The 22,834-nt window shown below is 37.8% G+C and overlaps 1 protein-coding gene across 4 annotated transcripts in view; it reads left to right on the forward strand.

Annotated features, from left to right (window-relative positions):
- Window positions 1–22,834, forward strand: part of TSHR (thyroid stimulating hormone receptor) — a 177,574-nt gene that overhangs the window by 83,809 nt on the left and 70,931 nt on the right. For all 4 annotated transcript variants that reach the window (XM_049899779.1, XM_049899778.1, XM_049899781.1 and 1 more), the window contains 2 exons: window positions 9,357–9,428; window positions 15,239–15,313. In XM_049899779.1, the coding sequence (XP_049755736.1) occupies window positions 9,357–9,428; window positions 15,239–15,313 (147 nt within the window). The remainder of the gene's footprint in view (window positions 1–9,356; window positions 9,429–15,238; window positions 15,314–22,834) is intronic.

Here is a 22,834-nt window from a genome sequence, read left to right on the forward strand (position 1 = left end):
CTAATACACACATTTCCTGACTTTAAACCACGCAGTAACCCCTTGTTCCATTGAAACAACTGTTTCTTGATCGATATGCAGGTTCCTTATGAGCACAATTAAGTGTTCTGGAATTCCCATTCTTTCCAATGTTATCCATAATTTGTTATGATCCACACAGTCAAATGCCTTTGCATAGTCAATAAAATACATGTAAACACCCTTCTGGTATTCTCTGCTTTCACCCAGGATCCATCTGACATCAGCAATGATATCCCCAGTTCTGTGTCCTCTCCTGAATTCGGTTTGAAATTCTGGGAGTTCCCTATCAATATACAGCTGCAGCCGCTTTTGAATGAGCTTCAGGAAAATTTTACTTGCGTGTGATATTAATGATATTGTTCAATAGTTTCCACATTCAGTTGCATCACCTTTCTTGGGAATAGATATAAATATGGATCACTTACAGTCAGTTTGGCCAGGTAGCTGTCTTCCAAATGTTTTGGGATAGATGAGTGAACACGTCCAGTGCTGCATCCATTTATTGAAACATCTCAATTGATATTCCACCAATTCCTGGAGCTTTGCTTTTTGCCAATGCCTTCAGTGTAGCTTGGACTTCTTTGTTCAGTACCATCCATTCCTGATCATATGCTACCTCCTGAAATGGTTGAAAGTTGACCAGTTCTTTTTGGTATAGTGGCTCTGTGTATTCCTTCCATCTTCCTTTGATGCTTCCTGCATCGTTTATTAGTTACACCATAGAATCCTTCAGTATTACAATTTGAGGCTTGAGTTTTTTCTTTAGTTCTTTCAGCTTGTGTGAAATGCCAAGTGTGTTTTCCCTTTTCCCTTCTCGAGCCACCCTTTGAAATCTTCTATTCGGCTCTTTTACTTCATCATTTCTTCCTTTTGCTTCAGCTACTCAATGTTCAAGAGCAAGTTTCAGAGTGTCTTCTGACATCTATTTGGTCTTTTCTTTCTTTCCTGTCTTTTTAATGACCTCTTCCTTTCTTCATGTATGATGTCCTTGATGTCATTCCACAACTCATCTGGTCTCCGCTCATTAGCATTCAGCACGTCAAATCTATTCTTGATATGGTCTCTAAATTCAGGTGGGATATACTCAAGGTTGTATTTTGGCTCTTGTGGACTTGTTCTAATTTTCTTCAGTGTCAACTTTAACTTGGATATGAACAATTGATGGTCTGTTCTGCAGTCGGCCACTGGCCTTGTTCTGACTGATGACACTGAGCTTTTCCATCATCTCTTTCCACAGATGTAGTGAATTTGGTTCCTATGTATTCCATCTGGCGAGGTCCATGTGTAGAGCTGCCATTTATGTTAGTGAAAAAAGGTATTTGCAGTAAAGAAGTAAATTCTGTCACACAATCTCCAGCATCATTTCTATCACTAAGGCCATATTTTCCAACTACTGATCCTTCTTTCTTCCAACTTTCACATTCCAGTCACCGGTAATTATCAATGTATCCTGATTGCATGTTTGATCAATTTTAGATTGGAGAATTTGGTAAAAATCTTCAATTTCTTCGTCTCAGGCCTTAATGGTTGGTGTGTAAATTTGAATAATAGCTGTATTAACTGGTCTTCCTTGTAGGCATATAAATATTATCCTATCACTGAGAGCATTGTACTTCCGGATGGATCTTGAAATGTTCTTTTTGATGGTGAATGCAATGCCATTCCTCTTCAAGTTGTCATTCCTAGTATAGTAGACCATGTGATTGATTCAAAATGGCAATACCAGTCCATTTCAGCTCACTAATGCCTAGGATATCGATGTTTATGTGTTCCATTTCGTTTTTGATGATTTCTAATGTTCCTAGATTCATACTTAATACATTCCACATTCCAATTATTAATGGATGTTTGCAGCTGTTTGTTCTCATTTTGAGTTGTGCCACATCAGCAAATGAAGGGCCCAAAAGCTTGACTCCATCCACATCATTAAGGTCAGCTCTACTTTGGGGAGGCAGCTCTTTCCCAGTCTTCTTTTGAGTGCCTTTCAAACTGGGGGGCACATTTTCCAGCACAATATCAGACAATGTTTCGCTGCTATTCATAAGGTTTTCACTGGCTAATTCTTTTCAGAAGTAGACCACTGGGTTCTTCTTCCTAGTCTGTCTTAGTCTGGAAGCTCAGCTGAAACCTGTCCACCATGGGTGATCCTGCTGGTATTTGAATACCAGAGGCATAGTTTCTGGCATCACAGCAACATGCAAGCCCCTACAGTACAACAAACTGACAGACACACGGGGGTTCAGGATACTGGACAGATGATAAGTGTTCAACCAGCCTTTTTTATCTAGAGGTATGAACTGAATGCCATCGATCTTTATGGGCTTCATTTTAGGTAACATCCCATGCGTTTTAATCCCTGTCTTTCATTTACTGCTTTGCCAGATATGATTCACTTTCATATCTACCTCACCTTCTCCTCATGACAACTAAGTAATGGTATTACCATGCTTTTTGAGTTGAGAAAGCGAGGCTCAGAAAGCCCTGACTCGACCCATCACCCTGCTTCTTTTGCTGACACTTTTAGATCCTTCAGAGCTTGTTAAAAACCTTCAGGTCTTAGCTTAAACCAATTTCTCAGAAAGGCCTTCTCATACATTCTCATAGACCCTGTACTTTTAGTTTATAATGTTATTACAATGATGACAATATGGTTATTATAGTATTTGACTCCTTTCCTGCTCTCAGCTTTGTGAAGGCAGGAATTACGGCTGCCTCACTTACCATTGCATCCCCAGCACCTTACATGAGGCCTAGCTGTGACAGGCACGCAATGTACTGTAGTACTAAATACATCTTGATTTCTGAATCACAGCCGGATACTGGTCACATGAGTGTATATACATACAAAGTCATCAAGCATACATTTAAGACTTGTACATTTTAATGGATATAAACTATACCTCAATAAAGAACTGTGAAAGAAGTATCAATATAAAAATTTACCCCAAATAATGAAATAAAACCAAATTAAATATTTTCAATCTCCTGGAGACTTAAAGTAAGCATTGTGAATGGACAACTCTTTCCCAAACAGTCTAAGCTGGACAATTTCCATAAATCAAAACAGTCAGGCTATTGCTTGGGTTTCTAAGGCTCAGATCACAAAAAATAACTAAAGCCCAAACTGAAATTCTGTCCCAAAATGACGATTCACAGAGGCATTTGGCATTTGAGTGGTATGTTACTGTATTTCAGCTGTAGTTTCACACCTTTCATGTAGACATCCCCCAGTATTTTTGTAAATAATTCAGCAGAAACAGTGATTAAAATCTCAGACTCTTACCCTATCCACTCCACCAGCAAAAACAAAAACACAGCATGGTACAGATCTTTAAATTTTTTCATTTTAAAAAGATGTCCCACTGCTGTCTATATGCAAATAATCCCAAATGCTTGACTGAATGATGCTTCAGGGTCTGTATCCCTAATTTTAAGACCTGTGGTTGACTGCACTCTCTCATGATTTGCTGCAGAACATAAAAATAATTTCAATAGCAAAGCAAATTCACCTGTGAGATTTTCTTCTCACTAAAGTAAAAACACAAGACAAATGTGTCAGGTTATAATTACGCATATGTAGGCACACATACACACCAACTATATATTTATGACTTCAGAAACCTTGTAAGAAAACAAAATGCTGGAATGTGATAACTGGGAATACATGATGACATTTCAGTGAAGTGAGCCTATTATCATGCAGGATTACTGTAAAAATTTATAGACCACAACTTCATAATATATAAATGTCTGAATTATTTGTACAAATTCCCTCTTTTTATTCTACCTATGGGGAAGTTCTGGAGCCCTGGGGGCACAATAGTTAAGAGTATGGCTACTAACCAAGATGTTGGCAGTTTGAATTGACCAGCCACTCCTTCGAAATTCTGCGGGGTAGTTCTACTATGTCCCATAGGGTCACTATGAGTAGGAATTGACTTGGTGGACAATTGGTTTGGTTTTGGTTTTTATGAGGAAGTCCTACTCTGTCATATGGTGGTCGCTATGAGTCGGAATCGACTTGATGGTACCCGACAACAACATACTACCAATACTTTCTATCTTCATGGTAATTAGTTCAGCACCATACACTTCACACATCTCAATGAAATACCCATCGATTGATTGGCTTAGGTATTAAATACAAAAAGAGGCCCTTAAAATGCAGATGACACCAACATTAAACATACAAGCTTGAGGCAGAATCACAAAATATTCTCCGCCTGATTGCCAGATCAAAAAGATGGCACACAAATGGGAAGTTTGGTGTTTCTGGACCACAGGCTTAGCCATGGCAAATCAGATAAGCCGGGCTTCTCTGCCCAGTACAATTCAGTCATGCTCATCCATTCATACTTTACAGTTGTTTGTCAAATAGGAGCTGGTGGAAAACCTGCAACATTGACTATTTTAAAACTGACGCACACGTAGGCACACGTACACACAAACTGTATATTTATGACTTCAGAAAGCTTGTAAGAAAACAAAATGCTGGAATGTGATAACTGGGAATACATGATGCCATTTCAGTGAAGTGAGCCTATTATCATGCAAGATTACTGTGAGAATTTTAATTGCACAGTCTGTTCTTGTTGGAAAATAAGAGAACTGTTTGCTCCCTTCTCTGGCATTAACCATTTGGCATTTTCCTCCCCCATTGTTACTGCCAGTCCGAAAAGACAGTACTTCAAGCTGAATCCTTTTCTGCAAAATCTACAAGCCAATCAGTGATATTTCACATGCAACATTTTTATTTCTGCATCATGTCTTCCAAATGCAGACATTTAAGAAATACAAATCTTGCCACGCTAAAGCCCAAAGGAAACATTTGATTTGAAGTCAAATCTTCACTGATCACTCTTGATTAAAATAAATCATTAAAAAAGAAGAAAAAAACCATTGCCATCGAGTTGATTCGATTCCAACTCATAGAGACCTGATAGGACAGAGTAGAACTGCCCCATAGAGTTTCCAAGCAGCACCTGGTAGATTTGAAATGCCGACCTTTTGGTTAGCAGCCCTAGCACTTAGCCACTATGCCATCAGGGTTTCCAAAATAAATCACAGAGAAAAAAAAAAAACTTTAAATTGCATCACCAGGTGAAATATGTATTCTCTTATGTAATTTCCATATCAAAGTTTCCCATTAGAACTTAAAGTTAACTTATTAACTAGTAAATGTGTATACCCCACCTAGGTTGTGAAACTATACTTATGTACCTTTTTCCTGATGAATTATATGTACTCTTAATTACTTTTTTTTTATTAATTACTAATAGTAAATACTTGTACTATTTGTATAAGGTACTATCTTAATCATCTAGTGCTACTATAACAGAAATACCATAAGTGGATGGCTTTAACAAAGAGAAATTTATTCTCTCACAGTCTAGTAGGTTACAAGTCCAAATTCAGGGTGTCAGCTCCAGGGGAAGGCTTTCTCCCTCTGTTGGCTCTGGAGGAAGATTCCTTGTCATCAATCTTCCCCTGGTGGAGATGATTCTCAGGCTCAGGGACCCCAGGTCCAAAGGACACTCTCAGCTCCCAGTGCTGCTTTCTTGGTGGTATGAGGTCCCCAACTCTCTGGTTACTTCCCTTTCCTTTTTATCTCTTGAGAGATAAAAAGTGGTGCAGGTCACACCCCAGGGAAACTCCCTTTACATTAGATCAGGAATATGACCTGGGTAAGGGTGGTTTAAAGGGTGGTGCTACAATCCCACCCTATCCTCTTTAACATAAAATTACAATCACAAAATAGAGGGCAACCACACAATACTGGAAATCCTGGCCCAGCCAAATTGACACACACAGTTTTGGAGGGATATAATTCAATCCACGACAGGTACATTTTCTAATTTTTTTCATTATATTTTAAAGAGAATAACCATTGATTTCTTATTTTGAGCAATTAAAGGCCAATAGAAAACAGAGTCCCTTCAGTTCCTAGTGTACTTTTATATGAAACAAATACTACTTGGATGCTAATTCCTTGGTTAATAGTATAACACCTTGAAGCTTTTCTAATATTTTTGTCAGAAGAATATATACTTATATACTTAAGCATGTATTTTTCCTTTTCTACAATTCTTCAAAAAAGGAGGGGGACAACTCAGCAAAGGAGGGTGAGAATGGTGCACAACTCAAGGAACGTAACCAACGTCACTGAATTGTACATGTAAACACAGTTGAACTCGTGTATGTTTTGCTGTGTATATCCTCAACAATGACAAATTTTTTTTTTTTAAATCCTGAAACTAAAATAAAATATTAGGGCCAAATAATCTGATTCTCTTGTTTTCCCCATCTGTTTTTCTGATTCTCTTGTTTTCTCCAACTGTCTTTAGAGCAATCATTACAATACCATAAAAGATTTTTTTGAATATAAGTTTTACTCTTGAAAATGTGGGCAATGGAAGGGACATCCAGCTGCTTCCCACTAGAAGGAAGGGTGGGTGGAGACAAACAGGTTGATTGTAAACACTCTGTACCACCAAACTGCTCCTTAACATCCAACCACAAAAGCTCCATAAGCGTTATTGCTCATGCAGGGTTATTGACATCCAGGGTCAGCTGGGGACCAGTAAGATATCTGCATAATATGATAATTTATTCTCTACCACCCCCATCTTAGAATAAAACTATTGGGGAAAATGGAACCAAGACTCTGCAAATAAGTATGGCATCTTCCTTATTTAATTAGCGAGGTCCCATATCCTAGTTGATGATTTTTGTTTTTTATTTGAAGAGCTATAGATGCCTTAGAAGGAAAATCCTCCTGAATGTTTTCATAATGTTGATCAGGTTAATAGCATTTAAAAAACCAGGAAAGAAAGTAAAGTTTAAGCCATCGTGTGGTGAATTTTAGAGAGGCAACCAAGACGAGCTGTACCAAATGTAATAATCATAATTAATTCAGTAATGAGTTTATTTTTCTAGATTATGTGTACATTATTATTGGGCATATCCAGGCAAAATAGGAGCTGCTAAATTGAGATTGAGTGTGTTGATTTATATGATAAGCTGTCATTCTTTTAGTTTATTCATTTAACATTATTGAAATCCATCTTCAGTCTCAAACTGCATTATGATTAAAACCCATTGCCATTCAGTCAATACTGACTCACAGCGTGACCCTATAGGACACAGTAGGACTGCCCCACAGTGTTTCCAAGGAGCAGCTGGTGGATTCGAACTGCTGACCTTTTGGTTAGTAGCCATAGCTCTTAACCACTAAGCCACCAGGACATTATGATTATCATGATTCTAATTAATTTCATTCAACAAATAGATAATTCATTTTCATTTCAGGCTAGAATTTCTAGCATTCTTTCCTTCTTTTTTGTTTCAGATTTATTGTGCACGTTATATTATTATTACTAAGATGGCTGCTCTGAAAGACATAATCCTTATTGGCCTATGTGTTTCGGTGGGGTTTCTTTGGTGAGAAATTTGGCTAGGTAGAATATCTTGTTTGTGGATAATACCCAACGAGTGTGTATCTTATCCTTTGTTTTCCTTTGGCATGGCCCCATTTTACATAAAAATTTTAGTAGAACAACTTGTTCTGCTCACATCTTTTAAACTTCAGAATCCTGTATCTGGGCCAACAAGGCTTTTAATCAACCCAGTTAGGGAAATATAAGTAGGAGATCTATGAGGGAGGTCAGGTAATCTATGGAACCTAAATTTCCGAAATCATATTAAGGCAACATTGGACTTCATAGTGAAACAACAACAACAAAAAAAAGCCTGTTGACTTAGAGTAGATTCCGACGCATACTGAACTTAAAGGACAGAGTAGAGCTACCCCATGGGGTTTCCAGGGAGCGCCTGGTGGATTCAAACTACTGACCTTTTGGTCAGTAGCTGTAGCTCTTAACCACTATGCCGCCAGGGTTTCCAGTAGTGAAACCCTAGGTTACACAAAGAGTTGACAAGATGCCTTTTTGTCATTTACTTCACCTCTCCCTCCCCAAAGTTGACAGGTCCCTTTATAAACTAACATAGCCCTGCTGATGCATCGATTAGGTAAGTTACAGGTGCATTTTAATCACTCCAAAAATGGTAGCTCAAAGCAGCATTTGTTGTTGTTAGGTGCCACTGGGTCCACTTCGACTCATAGGGGTTTTCTTGGCTATAATGAGAAAGAAAGCAGCATAGACCAAGAAAATAGATTGTTGAGAAATAACCCCTAGACTAGAAGGAGCGACACTAAATTTTAATCTAACATCTATAAATAAGATATTAAATGGAAGATATGGGATTATAGATATTTGAACGGCAAAAACAGACTCAGGAGAAAGATGGTAGTATGGGAGGAAGATGGTAGTATGGTGGGGAGTCACTGTATTTGAAAAGTGAGTTAGGACACCAGGCAGATCTTTTATCATACAAGATTCTATTCAAGCAGTGGCTATAGTAAAGGGGAACTCCTAAACAATAAAGCAGTTAGGTAGGTGGAGAGACATACTGGAATTCATGAAGATGTCTCTTTGTTTATGAGGAAAATAATCTTAGCCTTCTGAATCATATCAGGAAAAAAAAAAACAGACTGAAGGGGAAACCGCAACCTTTATCTTGCATATCTAACAATGATGTCTTGAGATCCTGAGGATGCTCCTTGTCACTTATGAAGGGCAGCAAGTAGATAATGAGATCAAGATGATGGATGAAGAGGTCTTTGCTTGGGCAAAAGGATTGTAACTATACCACTGGTTTTAATCTAAGATAAAATCAAATGCATTTATTTCTTCTTAATTGTGCTTAATATACATTTTGATGAAATTCTAGGACATGTTCATTGACAAGTGTATAATGTGAATTCAGTAGTCCTGCTATATTTAGGAATATCTTATGCTGCCCTTCAGTTAACAAGTGGAATGGAATGGAATCTTAGAAACAATAGCAAGGCATGCTAGTTTACAGCTAACTCAAAGACGAGATTTGAAGGTTTGTTTTCTGCATCTGGATCTTACTTTGAACTCTCGTTATTGAGAAAAAAAACCTGTATGTTTTCATTGACTGTTATTTTTTTTTATTACATATGATGAAATACATGTTTTAAGGACTGACATGTTTCTAGTAATGTTTCCTTTTTAATTAAGGTGAGTTGTTAGAAGGAAACCCTGGTGGCGTAGTGGTTAAGAGCTATGGCTGCTAACCAAAAGGTTGGCAGTTGGAATCCACCAGGTGTTCCTTGGAAACTCTATAGGGCAGCTCTACCCTGTCTGATAGGGTCACTGTGAGTTAGAATTGACTCAACGGCAACGGGTTAAATAGGTTGTTAGAAAAGTCCAGTGGTTAAAACTCTAATTGTGTAACTGTTATTTTCATAGGAAGTTTACAGAGACTCATCTGGAAACCATTCCCAGTCACGCATTTTCAAATCTGCCCAATATTTCCAGGATGTAAGTAATTCTTTTGAATACCAAAATAGTTTGCAATTCTGACATGTTATTTTTGAACTGTGACATGTGCTCTATTAAAAATGTTTTATTATATATTGTACTTGCTGTAAGTCAATGTACACTTTGTACACTTTTAAAGTATGTGAAAGTACGAGATGTTTATTTGACTTTGCTACACTTCTGCTTCTTAGTCCCCAAATGTTTTTTTTTTTTAACTAAAGCAAATTTAAATTTAGTTGGTCTTGTGAATTTTACAATTCTTGATGTATTTTAATATATCTTGGGATGAAAACTTTAGCTGGGAATCTCTTCCGTAAACAAATTTATATCTCTATCTTTGATCTATCTATTCCAGTAATCAATTCTTGATTTACCTTCCACACTAATACAAAAGTTTAAATTTGTCGTAATTGCAGTCAATGATTTCTGACATCTCTTATAAAAGAGAAAGGCAATAAGAGAAAATAATTAGGAATAATTCTAAACCTTAGAAAACTGAATTGCTATCCACTCAGAATGAAGGGGGAAAGGATTTCTCTGTTGGGTTGACAAGGAGTGCATCTATATATGAAGTGAATCGGGTCTCTATTTCATTTAATTTATTGTGACAGGCAATCCAGATCATTCAGGCACACCAAATCACAGTACAACCAGGAGCAGCCTGTGCAGTGTCTGGGTAAATTTACTCATTTTGTGACCATTTATTGAGTTTCTACTGTGTCATTTCAGTGTTTTCTCAATCAGGCATGATTTTGCCCCCCAGAGGCATTTGGCAATGTCTGGAGATACTTCCGGTTGTCACAACTGGCAGGGGCACTACTGGCACCTAGTGATAGAGGCCAGGGATGCTGTTAAATTTCCCATGATGCGCAGGACAACATCCTCCATAACAAAGAATTTTCCAGCCCAAAATCTCAATAGCGCAAGATTGAGAAATCATTCTAACTGAACCTCTGCAGTTTTTTATGTCGCCTTCCGTTTTTAAGTTCTTGCCTCCTTTGGTTTCCTTCTCATTGCTCTCTCATCCCTCTTCTTAACTTCTTACACTGAGTATTCTTCCTCAGTTTCCTTCTTCATTTCCCATTTTATTTTTAGTTTATTTTTGCCAATTGCTTAAATACCAACACTTCCTTTGTTGATTTTGTCTTAATTCCTATATACCCTACTCTCCTTTAATGAACACTTTTGGCTTCACTCTTACCTAATGCAGTTAATTCATAAACTAACATCTGCAGCCCTGACTCGTTCCTACAATGCAGGCCTGCATTATAAACTTCCTTCTGAAAATCACCACTTTGATATTCCACCAAACCAAAAAATCTGTTGCCATTGAGTTGACTCCAACTCATAGCAACCCTATGGGACAGAGTAGCATTTCCAAGAAACAGCTGGTGGATTCAAACTGCCTACCTTTGGGGTAGTGGCCAAGCTCTTGGCCACTACACCACCAGGGCTCCTTGATGTTCCATAGGCACTTCAAACTCAACAAATCCAAAATGAACACATCATCTTCCTCCCAAACTTCTTCTCCTTTTAACAACACCACCATTTAGTGCCCTATAAACTAAAGACCTCGATCACCTTGAGCCCCTCCCTTTTCCTCATCTCTTATACAACTGCCTATTTGGTGTCTCCACTTGGATGTTCCAGTAGCTTGGCTATTACTTCAATCATTCAACATATATTTATTGAGCCTGACTTTATGCCTAGCACTATGCTAGATGTTCCATAGACAACACTCATGGAGACTTCGGTGTGTGAGTGATGAGTGTCATGACGGGAGAAGTTATAGGAAGCTGTGGAAACTCATATGAAGGACACATGACCTGGATGGTATGGTCAGGGAAGACTTCCTGGGGGAAATAACGCCTAGCTTGAGATCTGCGTTATCAAGGGGAAAAGTCGCTGGGAAAAATAGTTCCAAGCACGAGAGAGAATTCTAGGCTATTTGAGGAACTGAAGTAAGTTTGTTAACACTGGAGCTTAGGATGGGAAGGGAGGTGGTAGCAAAGAATAATACTAGCAGTAAGCAAGGTTCAGGGTCGTTTAAGTCGTGTAAAGGAATCTGAAGACTTCCCTAAGGAGAATGTGGAGCCACTGTATTGTTTTAAGCAGCCAAGTAACATGATCAGATTATTATTTTAGAAGCATTCCCTTGACTGTCCTGTGGAGAGTGGGTTAAAGAGGATCATGGCTGGAGATCTTAAACTAGTGAGGAGGCTGAATAATGGTGGTCAAGTGGGGAGAAAAGAAAAAGTGGTGAGATTTGAAAAATAAATAAGGGAGAATTGAAAAACGTGATATTTGATCGATTTGCAGGTTAAAGGAGATGGAAAAGAATTGCATCCAAGACTCTGACTAGGACAACTGTGTGGTGATGAGGGCATTTGCTGAGATAGAGAAGTATTTTTTGTGGGTCTGCTTTGGAGGAGTGGAGGGTAAATTAGGAGTTCATTTGTGGCTTTGGAGATGCCTGTTAAGCTTCAAGCAGATATGCCCAATAGACATTAGTTAGTACATATGCATAATTTCTCACTCATTCATTCAACAAATATTTACCCAGTTCCTACTATGTGTCAATCACTGTCCTCGGAGTTAAGGATACATCAGGGAGCAAAGTGGACAAAGATCCCTGCCCCTGTGGGACTTCCATCTGAATGGAGGAGATAGACAGTGAACCAAAAACATAATATGTAAATTATATACTAATTTAGAAGGTAACAGTGGGTATGGGAAAAGTAAAACAAAGCAAGGAAGACTGAAAATGCTGGGTGTGTAGAGAGCATTCAAGGGAGAGATTTGGGTGAAGATTGAGACTTAAGAGTCATAGGTAGATGTAACTAGGACCATTGGAATATGTCAATAAAGAGGGGGAAGTTGGCAACAGAGTGAAGAAAGAACAATTTTGAAAGCATGAAGGCCCTGAGGAGGCAGGAAGGGATAGAGTCCAAAAAGAAGGGATTGGCCTTCTATAGGCAGATGATCACCTTCTGCATTGTAACAAGAAAGTAGCAAGAGATGGGGTAGATGCAGGTCAGTTAGTTAACTTGTTGGTAGGAAATTTTAGGAGTTCTCATCTAAAAAGTTATCTGTATATGATTACAGGCAAAAGTGGCAGGGTTAGAAATATGAGGAGAAGGTTTGCACTAAATGTGGAGGGCAATAAGAGAAAGAGGGTTGACTGAGATACACAAGATGCCCAGGCAAGTTGAGCCTTCCTCCAGGGAGCCTGTGCTAGATGCTCTAGTCTGGGTTAAGTGTTTCCTGAATCTCCTCAGAGCACTTATCAACCCAGTTCATTGATTCTGCTTACCTGTCTGTATCTCCCACTACACTGTGAGTTCCTTAAAACTAGGGAATGGGTCAGTTTTGTCAATGTCCAGAAGGACGTCTGACATAGAGTAAATGTTCAATAGATATTTATTCAATGGAAACACATAAGCATGAATGAATAATAGTTAAAGAGCTGGTATATCTAGGGGGAAGGGAGAAATCACCAGGATGACCTTAGATGGAATTGTCTGGCACAGTTCAAATTCCCACTTGTTATTCTGGCATAATTATTAATAGCATCCCATTTTCACTTGCAAAAATATCCTATTTTGAATGATAAATGATATGGTCAGCCTAGTGGTCATACAAGATTTACATGCTAAGAAGAAATTTGATGAAGACATGGAATCTGATTTTTCTTGGTTATAAAAAAGGAGTAAGTAATCAGAGAATCAATACTTCCACCCCTCTGAATAAATGATTCCTACATATTGTCTTTACAACCAAGTTATAGCACCCCTCTAAGAACACGTCATTAGATGGAGAAACCAGAACTCCAGTCCTTATAATATGAGCTAAATGACCATTCCACTAAAACCTTGAGAAAGGCTCATACTTCTAAACTAAGAAATTTAGGAGATAGTTTGAAACAACGGATATGCAAAGTTAGGGAAACAAGTTGGCCGCCTCAAAATAAATCTTGTTCTTCAGATGGTTCAGCTTCATCCATTATAAATACCTGCCATCTCTACACAATAAGGAGCCCTGGTGGCTCAGTGATTAAGAGATCAGCTGCTAACCAAAAGGTTGGCAGTTCAAATCCACCAGCTGCTCCTTGGTAATCCTATGGAGCAGTTCTTCTCTGTCCTATAGAGTCACTATGAGTCCAGAATCAATACAGCAATAGGTTTTCTATACAATAAATTAATTCTTTTCCATGTCTTCCATTGTTTCCGATATTTGGATTGAAATAATTTATTACCGTTGTTATCCACAAGAGACCGTGGGTTTAGGAGACCTGGTAAATCATAGGATAGTTGTTCAGAGACTAGGTAATTCAAACCAGAAAGCGCAGGGCCAATAGAATTCTCACAATAACCTTGAAAGAAACTCAGAATGGAGCAGTCAGTGCTTTCTTATAAACATTGCATCAATGAAAATATTCCGCTGGAAGATTCAATTCAAACTATAGGCCAGTGGTGCACAACCCTGCCTGCATATAGAATCACCTGGGAAGCTTTTTAAAAATAAAAATGCTTCTCCCATCCCTCATGAATTCTAATTATCCTGGACTGAGTCTTTGATATCAGTATTTTTAAAAGCCCCACAGGTGTTTCAATTGTGTGGCCAAGGTTGAGAATCTCTGGTAAGACTACGGGTGGACACCATCTGTTAATCATTAGTTTTCCCAAATATCATAGAAATGTCTCTCAATGGGAAACCCTGGTGGCGTAGTGGTTAAGTGCTATGGCTGCTAACCAAAGGGTCAGCAGTTCGAATCTGCCAGGTGCTCCTTGGAAACTCTATGGGGCAGTTCTACTCTGTCCTATAGGGTTGCTATGAGTCAAAATTGACTCGACGGCACTGGGTTTGATTTTTTTTTTTTTTTTTGGTCTTTCATCGGAAAATAGTTGTTGAATTTGATGGCATTAGTCATTCTGACTATAAGATGGAATTTGAGGAAACTATTTGAAACATCATTCCTGACGTTTTCTTGACAAATTGTACTTCAGAGTTTTTCTTTTCTCCTTTTAAGTACTGAAAACTTTTGTTTGCATTATCTTTTGCTCACAAAGTTCAAGATGAATCTTGAATTTTTAGCTTCATTTAAAATCAAGAAAAGTCTTGAAGAAATATGCAATGACTACTTCTTGGAATGTTCCATCAGGGGATTGTGGATTTTTCTTCACCCTCTCTGAACCTGTATTTCTAATTCCATGCTATTGGGGTACTCTATTAAAGATGCCCTCTTATTAATTTTTATGCTTTTTTTCTAAGGCTTTGCATTTTCTGCTTTGAATAACTCATCTATTCATTCATTTATTTATTCATTCACTTAACCCATATTTATTGAGATTCTACTACATGCCAAGCACTATGAAAGGCACTCAAGATCCAATGGTCAGCAAAAGCAGAAACAGTTTTCTACCTCAGAGAACTTAGTCTAGTGAGTGAGAGAACATAAATCAAATATTATACAATTAAAATATCACATTGTTATAATTAGTGAAAGGAGAGGTTTATGATGCTAAGAGGGTATATTATGGGGAACCTGACCTAGGGGAGCTTCTGAAGGAAGTGACATTTGAATGAGATCTGAAGAATGAATAGGACTTACTGTTTTGGGAAACTTCAGGCATTATGGGATGCAAAAAAAAGTAGTAACTAATTTCAACATAAGGAGAAATCATGAGGATTATGGATGTTGTGTGGTCTGGAACACCCCTGACAAAGAAGTTACTTCAAAATTAACACTATGTTTGAGGTTCACAACCCTACTAACTTCCTACTTTGTCTTATATTTTTGTGATATTCAGCTACTTATCAATAGACGCAACTCTGCAGCGACTGGAATCACATTCCTTCTACAATATGAGTAAAATGACTCACATGTAAGTACAACAGAAAATGCAACAGGGCTCCCAGCTTTAGCCACTGGGATTGATGATTTGGGGGCTCCAGATGACAATGAGAACTGGTTTCTAGATCATGGGTCAAAAATTCTATTTATGATCAAATTCTGGACTTTTTATCACTCTGAGTTTATGTTAATCCTTCCTAATTACTTCTCAGTTCCATGACTGGAAGCTGAAAGACATTAGAAGTCCTCGATTTAAGCTATTATTTTATTCTATTACTATGGCGTCTGTAGATTTTACTGGTGTATATGTCAGCGAGTCAGTAGATATATACTGAGTGCCTACTTGATGCCAGGGACTGTACAAGATTCTGAGGTATATAAAACAAAAATTTTTCCTTAATTAGGAAAGATAAGAATAGCTTAGTGAGATTAGAATTGAAAGGGTCGTTAAGAACTCTGGCTCTGGAGTTGGTCATAGCTGGGTTCAAACCCTGTCTTCCCTGTCTACTCACTGTTTAATCTTGGACAAATCATGTAATTTTTCCTCTCTTCAGTTTCCTCCTTTGTAAAATAAAGGTAGCAAGTATTCCAACTCGATATGGTAATTACGAATACTGAATAAGATAATGCATGTAAGCATTTAGCACAATGACTAGCAAGTAAGAAACAGTCCATACACTTTAGAAATAATTATTTGTTTTTATTTCTCTAGTGCTTTATAGCTTATAAAGAATTTTACATGTAAAGTCACATTTCATTCTTTTAAGAAGCCATATGTTATGGAATATTAACTTTATTTGGTTAATGAAGAAAAAGAAATAGCTATCATCAATAAATACTCAGTATGTTCTAGACACTATGCTAAGCATTTTTATGTACTTTATCCAATTAGCCCTCATTTGACCCCCCAAAAATAACACTGTGAAGTAGAGGTTATTATGTTCTTTATTTACATAAGAAAAACATAAACAAAAAGAGGCTAAATATGTTTTCCTAGGTCACACAGTCACTAAGGGATAAGGCTAGAATTTTTAAACCATAAGTGTCTCACTCAAAAATGTATGCCCTAAGCACTACATTATGCTGCCTTCAACAATACTGAGGTCTCAAATGTTACATCAAATCAATGATTATCTGAGAACAACTAGAAGAGCTGGACCAAAAAAAAAAAAAGTCTACTTAAAGAGTAAACCCAACACTTTAGTTATCTTACCCTTGAGCATTTGCTGAATTGTAAGTGACAGCTGAGAGAATGAGGCTGACTAGAGGTTTAGACGGCCTCACAGGGCTAAGGAAATAAAAATTTGAGTTCAGAGCTCAACTAAGAAGGATGGTTCCTAGTAAACACCTCAAGATTTTAGCTAAGATCTCTAAAGAGTCTCATTCTAGGTATATGGGATAACTAGAAATAGAGCATTCCTCATAAACACTGAAGCCTCATGAAGACTAAATTTTTTTTTTATTTGAATAAGAAAATAATAACCAGGCATACAAAAAAAAAAAAAAAAGGAATTAATGGGGAAAAATGAAGAGAAAAAAACAGAAAATTATCCACAGGAATTGCAGATACTGGAAACCCTTCAGATTTCTATCATACACAGACTTTCAAACAGCTATAATTAATATGTTCAAGAATTTAAATGACAAGATAATTTCAGAAGATAACAGATTATAAAAAATGAAATTGTAATTCTAGAACTTATAAATTCAACAACTAAAATAAAAATTAAATACAAGAGTTTAACAACAGATTAGACACAGCTCAAGAGACAATTAGTAACCTGGAAGACAGATCAGGAGACTATATCCAACCTGAAGCATAGAGAAAATAAATATCAGTACAGTATAAAGTATAATATACCTATTGTTGGATCACCAAAAAAAGAAAAAGGAGAGAGAAAGAATGAGAGAAAAGCAATATTTGAAGAGAATTTTAAGACTTATATAGAGACATCAGGTCAAAGATGTAAGAATTACTGCAAACCCAAAAAAGATAGATACAAAGAAAACCACCATATCATGGCACATCATATGGTGGTTTTCTTTGTATCTATCTTTTTAAAAGTGATAAAAATCAAAGACAAAGGAAAAATACTAAAAAAGCAGCCAGAGGGAGCAAAACACATAATACTTTTAAAGAAGTAGCAGGACTGATAGTTAACTTTTCAACAGAAGTGGTGGAACCCATAAAGCAGTAGGATGCTATCTACAAACAGCAAAACAAAAATAAATAAAAACAGCAATTACCTGACAACCCCACAAAAAGATCCTACAATACTGAAGGCAAAAGGAAGACATATTCAACCAAACGAAAATTGAGAAACTTCATCTCCATTAGACTCATGTTAAAGGAATTGTTAAAGGAAATCCTTAAGGCAAAAGAGAAATGATCCCAAATAGTAGCACAGAGGTACAGGAGGAAATAAAAAGCAGCAGAAAAAAATATATATATATATGTCTGTGTGTGTGCATGTAAATAAAAATGATCCTTGACTGTACAGTATCTTATGGGGTTTAAAAAATAGATAATCCTTGTTCTACATGGTAGTATGGGATCATAAAACTGACTATGCAGGCTGAAAATGTGTAAAAAAATTTTAATAATCAATGGGGAAAATTATGATTACTTCGTGATCTTTAAAATTTTGTCAAAGCATTAAAATCTCCCTGTGAGTTAAAAATGTATGTATGAAATACTTAGGAATAAATCTTACCAAGGATGTAAAAGAGCTATACAAAGAAAACTACAAAGCTTTACTACAAGAAATTAAAAAGGACATACACAAGTGGAAAAACATACCTTGCTCATGGATAGGAAGACTTAACATAGTAAAAATGCCTATTCTACCAAAAGCCATCTATACAGACAATGCACTTCCGATCCAAATTCCAATGTCATTTTTTAAGGTGATAGAGAAACAAATCACCAACTTCATATGGAAGGGAAAGAAGCCTCCGATAAGCAAAGCATTACTGAAAACGAAGAAGAAAGTGGGAGGCCTCACTCTACCTGATTTCAGAACCTATTATACAGCCACAGTAGTCAAAACAGCCTGGTATTGGTACAACAACAGGCACATAGACCCGTGGAACAGAATTGAGAACCCAGATATAAATCCATCCACATATGAGCAGCTGATATTTGACAAAGGCCCAGTGTCAGTTAATTTGGGGAAAAGATAGTCTTTTGAACAAATGGTGCTGGCATAACTGGATATCCATTTGCAAAAAAATGAAACAGGACCCATACCTCACACCAAGCACAAAAACTAACTCCAAGTGGATCAAAGACCTAAACATAAAGACTAAAATGATAAAGATCATGGAAGAAAAAATAGGGACGACCCTAGGAGCCCTAATACAAGGCATAAACAGAATACAAAACATTACCAAAAATGACGAAGAGAAACCAGATAACTGGGAGCTCCTAAAAATCAAACACCTATGCTCATCTAAAGACTTCACCAAAAGAGTAAAAAGACCACCTACAGATAGGGAAAGAATTTTCAGCTATGACATCTCCGACCAGCACCTGATCTCTAAAATCTGTATGATTCTGTCAAAACTCAACCATAAAAAGACAAACAACCCAATCAAGAAGTGGGCAAAGGATATGAACACACACTTCACTAAAGAAGATATTCAGGCAGCTAACAGATACATGAGAAATTGCTCTCGATCATTAGCCATTAGAGAAATGCAAATTAAAACCACGATGAGATTCCATCTCACTCCAACAAGGCTGGCATTAATCCAAAAAACACAAAATAATAAATGTTGGAGAGGCTGCAGAGAGATTAGAACTCCTATACACTGCTGGTGGGAATGTAAAATGGTACAACCACTTTGGAAAGCTATCTGGCGTTATCTTAAACAGTTAGAAATAGAACTACCATACAACCCAGAAATTCCACTCCTCGGAATATACCCTAGAGAAACAAGAGCCTTCACACAAACAGATATATGCACACACATGTTTATTGCAGCTCTGTTTACAATAGCAAAAAGCTGGAAGCAACCAAGGTGTCCATCAACAGATGAATGGGTAAATAAATTGTGGTATATTCACACAATGGAATACTACTCATCGATAAAGAACAGTGACGAATCTGTGAAATGTTTCATAACATGGAGGAACCTGGAAGGCATTATGCTGAGCGAAATTAGTCAGAGGCAAAAGGACAAATATTGTATAAGACCACTATTATAAAATCTTGAGAAATAGTATAAACTGAGAAGAACACATACTTTTGTGGTTACGAGGGAGGGAGGGAGGGTGGGAGAGGGTTTTTTACTGATTAATTAGTAGATAAGAACTGCTTTAGGTGAAGGGAAGGACAACACTCAATACATGGAAGGTCAGCTCAATTGGACTGGACCAAAAGCAAAGAAGTTTCCGGGATAAAACGAATGCTTCAAAGGTCAGCAGAGCAAGGGCGGGGGTTTGAAGACCATGGTTTAAGGGGACTTCTCAGTCAATTGGCAAAATAATTCTATTATGAAAACTCTGCATCCCACTTTGAAATGTGGCGTCTGGGGTCTTAAATGCTAACAAGCGGCCATCTAAGATGCATCAATTGGTCTCAACCCACCTGGATCAAAGGAGAATGAAGAACACCAAGGTCACACGACAACTAAGAGCCCAAGAGACAGAAAGGGCCACATGAACCAGAGACCTACATCATCCTGAGACCAGAAGAACTAGTTGGTGCCCAGCCACAATCGATGACTGCCCTGACAGGGAGCACAACAGAGAACCCCTGAGGGAGCAGGAGATCAGTGGGATGCAGACCCCAAATACTCATAAAAAGACCAGACTTAATGGTCTGACTGTGACTAGAGGAATCCCGGCGGTCATGGTCCCCAAACCTTCTGTTGGCACAGGACAGGAACCATCCCCGAAGACAACTCATCAGACATGAAAGGGACTGGACAGTGGGTAGGAGAGAGATGCTGATGAAGAGTGAGCTAATTATATCAGGTGGACACTTGAGACTGTGTTGGCATCTCCTGTCTGGAGGGGGGATGGAAGGATAGAGAGAGTTGGAAGCTGGCAAAATTGTTACGAAAGGAGAGACTGGAAGGGCTGACTCATTAGGGGGAGAGCAAGTGGGAGTACGGAGTAAGATGTATATAAACTTATATGTGACAGTCTGACTTGATTTGTAAACGTTCACTTGAAGCTCAATAAAAGTTAATAAAAAAAAGATTACCATGTAGAAGTTGGGTAAACAGGAACCCACCCTGTCAACATGAGAGAAGATTGAAACAACCCATGAATTACTATCTCCTTCTTAGTGTTTTTCTAGTCCCCTCCTCCTTTACAGGCTCCACATGGGCAGAAAAACAAAGTGTGACCCCTGTTTAACCTTCCTTAGCCCTGCGAAGATGGCGATATAGTGCCGAAGATCAAGTGCTCTTGCGCTATATCCCATAATAAGGGATGCCAAGGGCTACCAAGAGGACTCCATCTTGAATATCAGAGGGTTCCGTCTTAGATTCCAGATGTGTGCTCAACCTAGTTAAAATACACTGCCATTCTGAGAAGTATCCAACCCTTGAAAGAATTTCCCTAAATATTCATTACTCTTGTCTCCACCGAACCCATATAAGCCCCAGCCTTGCTTCCCTTTTTGAGTCAGTCTTTTGGAGAGGCTTAGATCCTTGCTGACTCCTTTTGCTTGACTCAAGCAAAATAAAGCTTGCTGAAGATAAAAAAAAAAAAAAAAAGTATGTATGTTGTTTTTGTTATGTGCCGTTGAGTCAGTTCTGACTCATAGCAACCCTATAGGAGCAGAGTAGAACTGCCCCATAGGGTTTCCAAGGAGCAGCTTGTGAATTCAAACTGCCCACTGTTTGATTAGCAGCCAAACCCTTAACCATTGCGCCACCACGGCTCCTTTAGGGAAGTGAAAAAAAAGTAAAACTAATATTTATTTAGGTACACTCTGATTTGAAACATTGAGAATTTAAACATGAGGGTTTTTTTTTTTGTGTAAAAAACTTATCAAGAGCAGTTTGAATGGTCCTTGCCTTCTTCCCTTCACCATATAAGTCATAATATTAAGGGGGTATCTTTTTTTTTTTTATCTTTTCTATGCCTTAGCAAATTATCATACTTCTTTCTAGGTTTGAATAAGCTGCCAACATTTTATCCTTTGCTTTTTCAATGTCATGAACTATCTATGACAGTAACTTTAATGTGTTTTTTGTTTTGTTTTGTTTTTGCTAGTATCACTTCTTTGGGGTCATCTTCAGCTTTTTCTTCACAACCACTTTTCCCATTTATGTCAATAATTTACGTTCACTACATTCTTCAGATTGCATTATCTAAACCAAACCCACTGCTGTCAGGTTGATTCTGACTCATAGCAATACCATAGGGTTTCCAAGGCTGTAAATCTTTACAAAAGCAGACTGCTACATCTCTCCTGTGGAGCCGCTGGTGGTTTCTAATGCTGACCTTTCAGTTAGCAGTCGATCACTTTACCTGCTGTGACACCAGGCCTCCTGATTGAATATCTAGAGTCTTACAAATGGTGACAGTGTATATTCTCAGTCAGCTATTTCTTCTAAAACCTCATTTACATTTGATTCAAATTTCACTTCCAGCATTATCACATTCCATTTCTTTGCTGCACTTTCATCTTTGTTGACCAATTCCCTCTTTCAATTATCCAGTTTTATAAAATGTCACATGGGCTTATCACTGGGAGACAAAGAAGGAACACAACTACATGCTTTACTGTCTGTGCATGAACCAAACAACAGATGCACAGTGACCAATCACTGATGACTATGGAAGAAGTGGTGTGATTATTTACCTATCATGATGTGCATCTGCTATTTACACAGTGGCTTGCGGACTGAAGAGCTGCCAGCAAAGTCTGTACTTTATGCAGTTATTCAGTTAATTTACTGTAGTAACTGAAAAAATTGAACATATTGCCGGGAGACTGTTATTCTTTAACTAAGTTGTGGTAACTGAAGTTCATGTGTATTGAAACTATGCAGAGCAAGGACTTCCTGTATAAACCCACTGTCATCCAGTCAATCTTGACTCATAGCAACACTATAGGACAGAGTAGAACTGCCTATAGGGTTTCTGAAGTTTTAATCTGTATGGAAGCCGACTGCCACATCTTTCACCCATGGTGCAGCTGGTGGTTTCAAATTGCTGACCTTCTGTTTAGCAGCCAAGCACTTACCACTGCACCACCACGGCTCCTTACAGATAGAAGTAAAATATATAATACCAAAATACAAAGGGTTGGGGGTGGGAAGGGTGTCCTAAGGTCCTTGAATTGTCTGAGGAGTGGCAAAAGCACTAATTTCTTTAGACTTTATAAGTCATGAATAAATGTTTTAATCCACAGGTAACAACTAAAATAATTTTAAAAGAGTGGATAACTACCAAGCTAATGTATGTGGGGGGTGGGGAGGTAATGGAATAATACAAATTAACTAATCTAAAAAGACAAGAAAGGAGAAGAAATAAAGAAATGCTGGCACAAATAGTTGATTTAATCCCAAATTATCAATATTTGCATCA

The sequence above is a fragment of the Elephas maximus genome, chromosome 10, assembly GCF_024166365.1.
Source record: "Elephas maximus indicus isolate mEleMax1 chromosome 10, mEleMax1 primary haplotype, whole genome shotgun sequence".
Lineage (NCBI taxonomy): Eukaryota > Metazoa > Chordata > Mammalia > Proboscidea > Elephantidae > Elephas > Elephas maximus.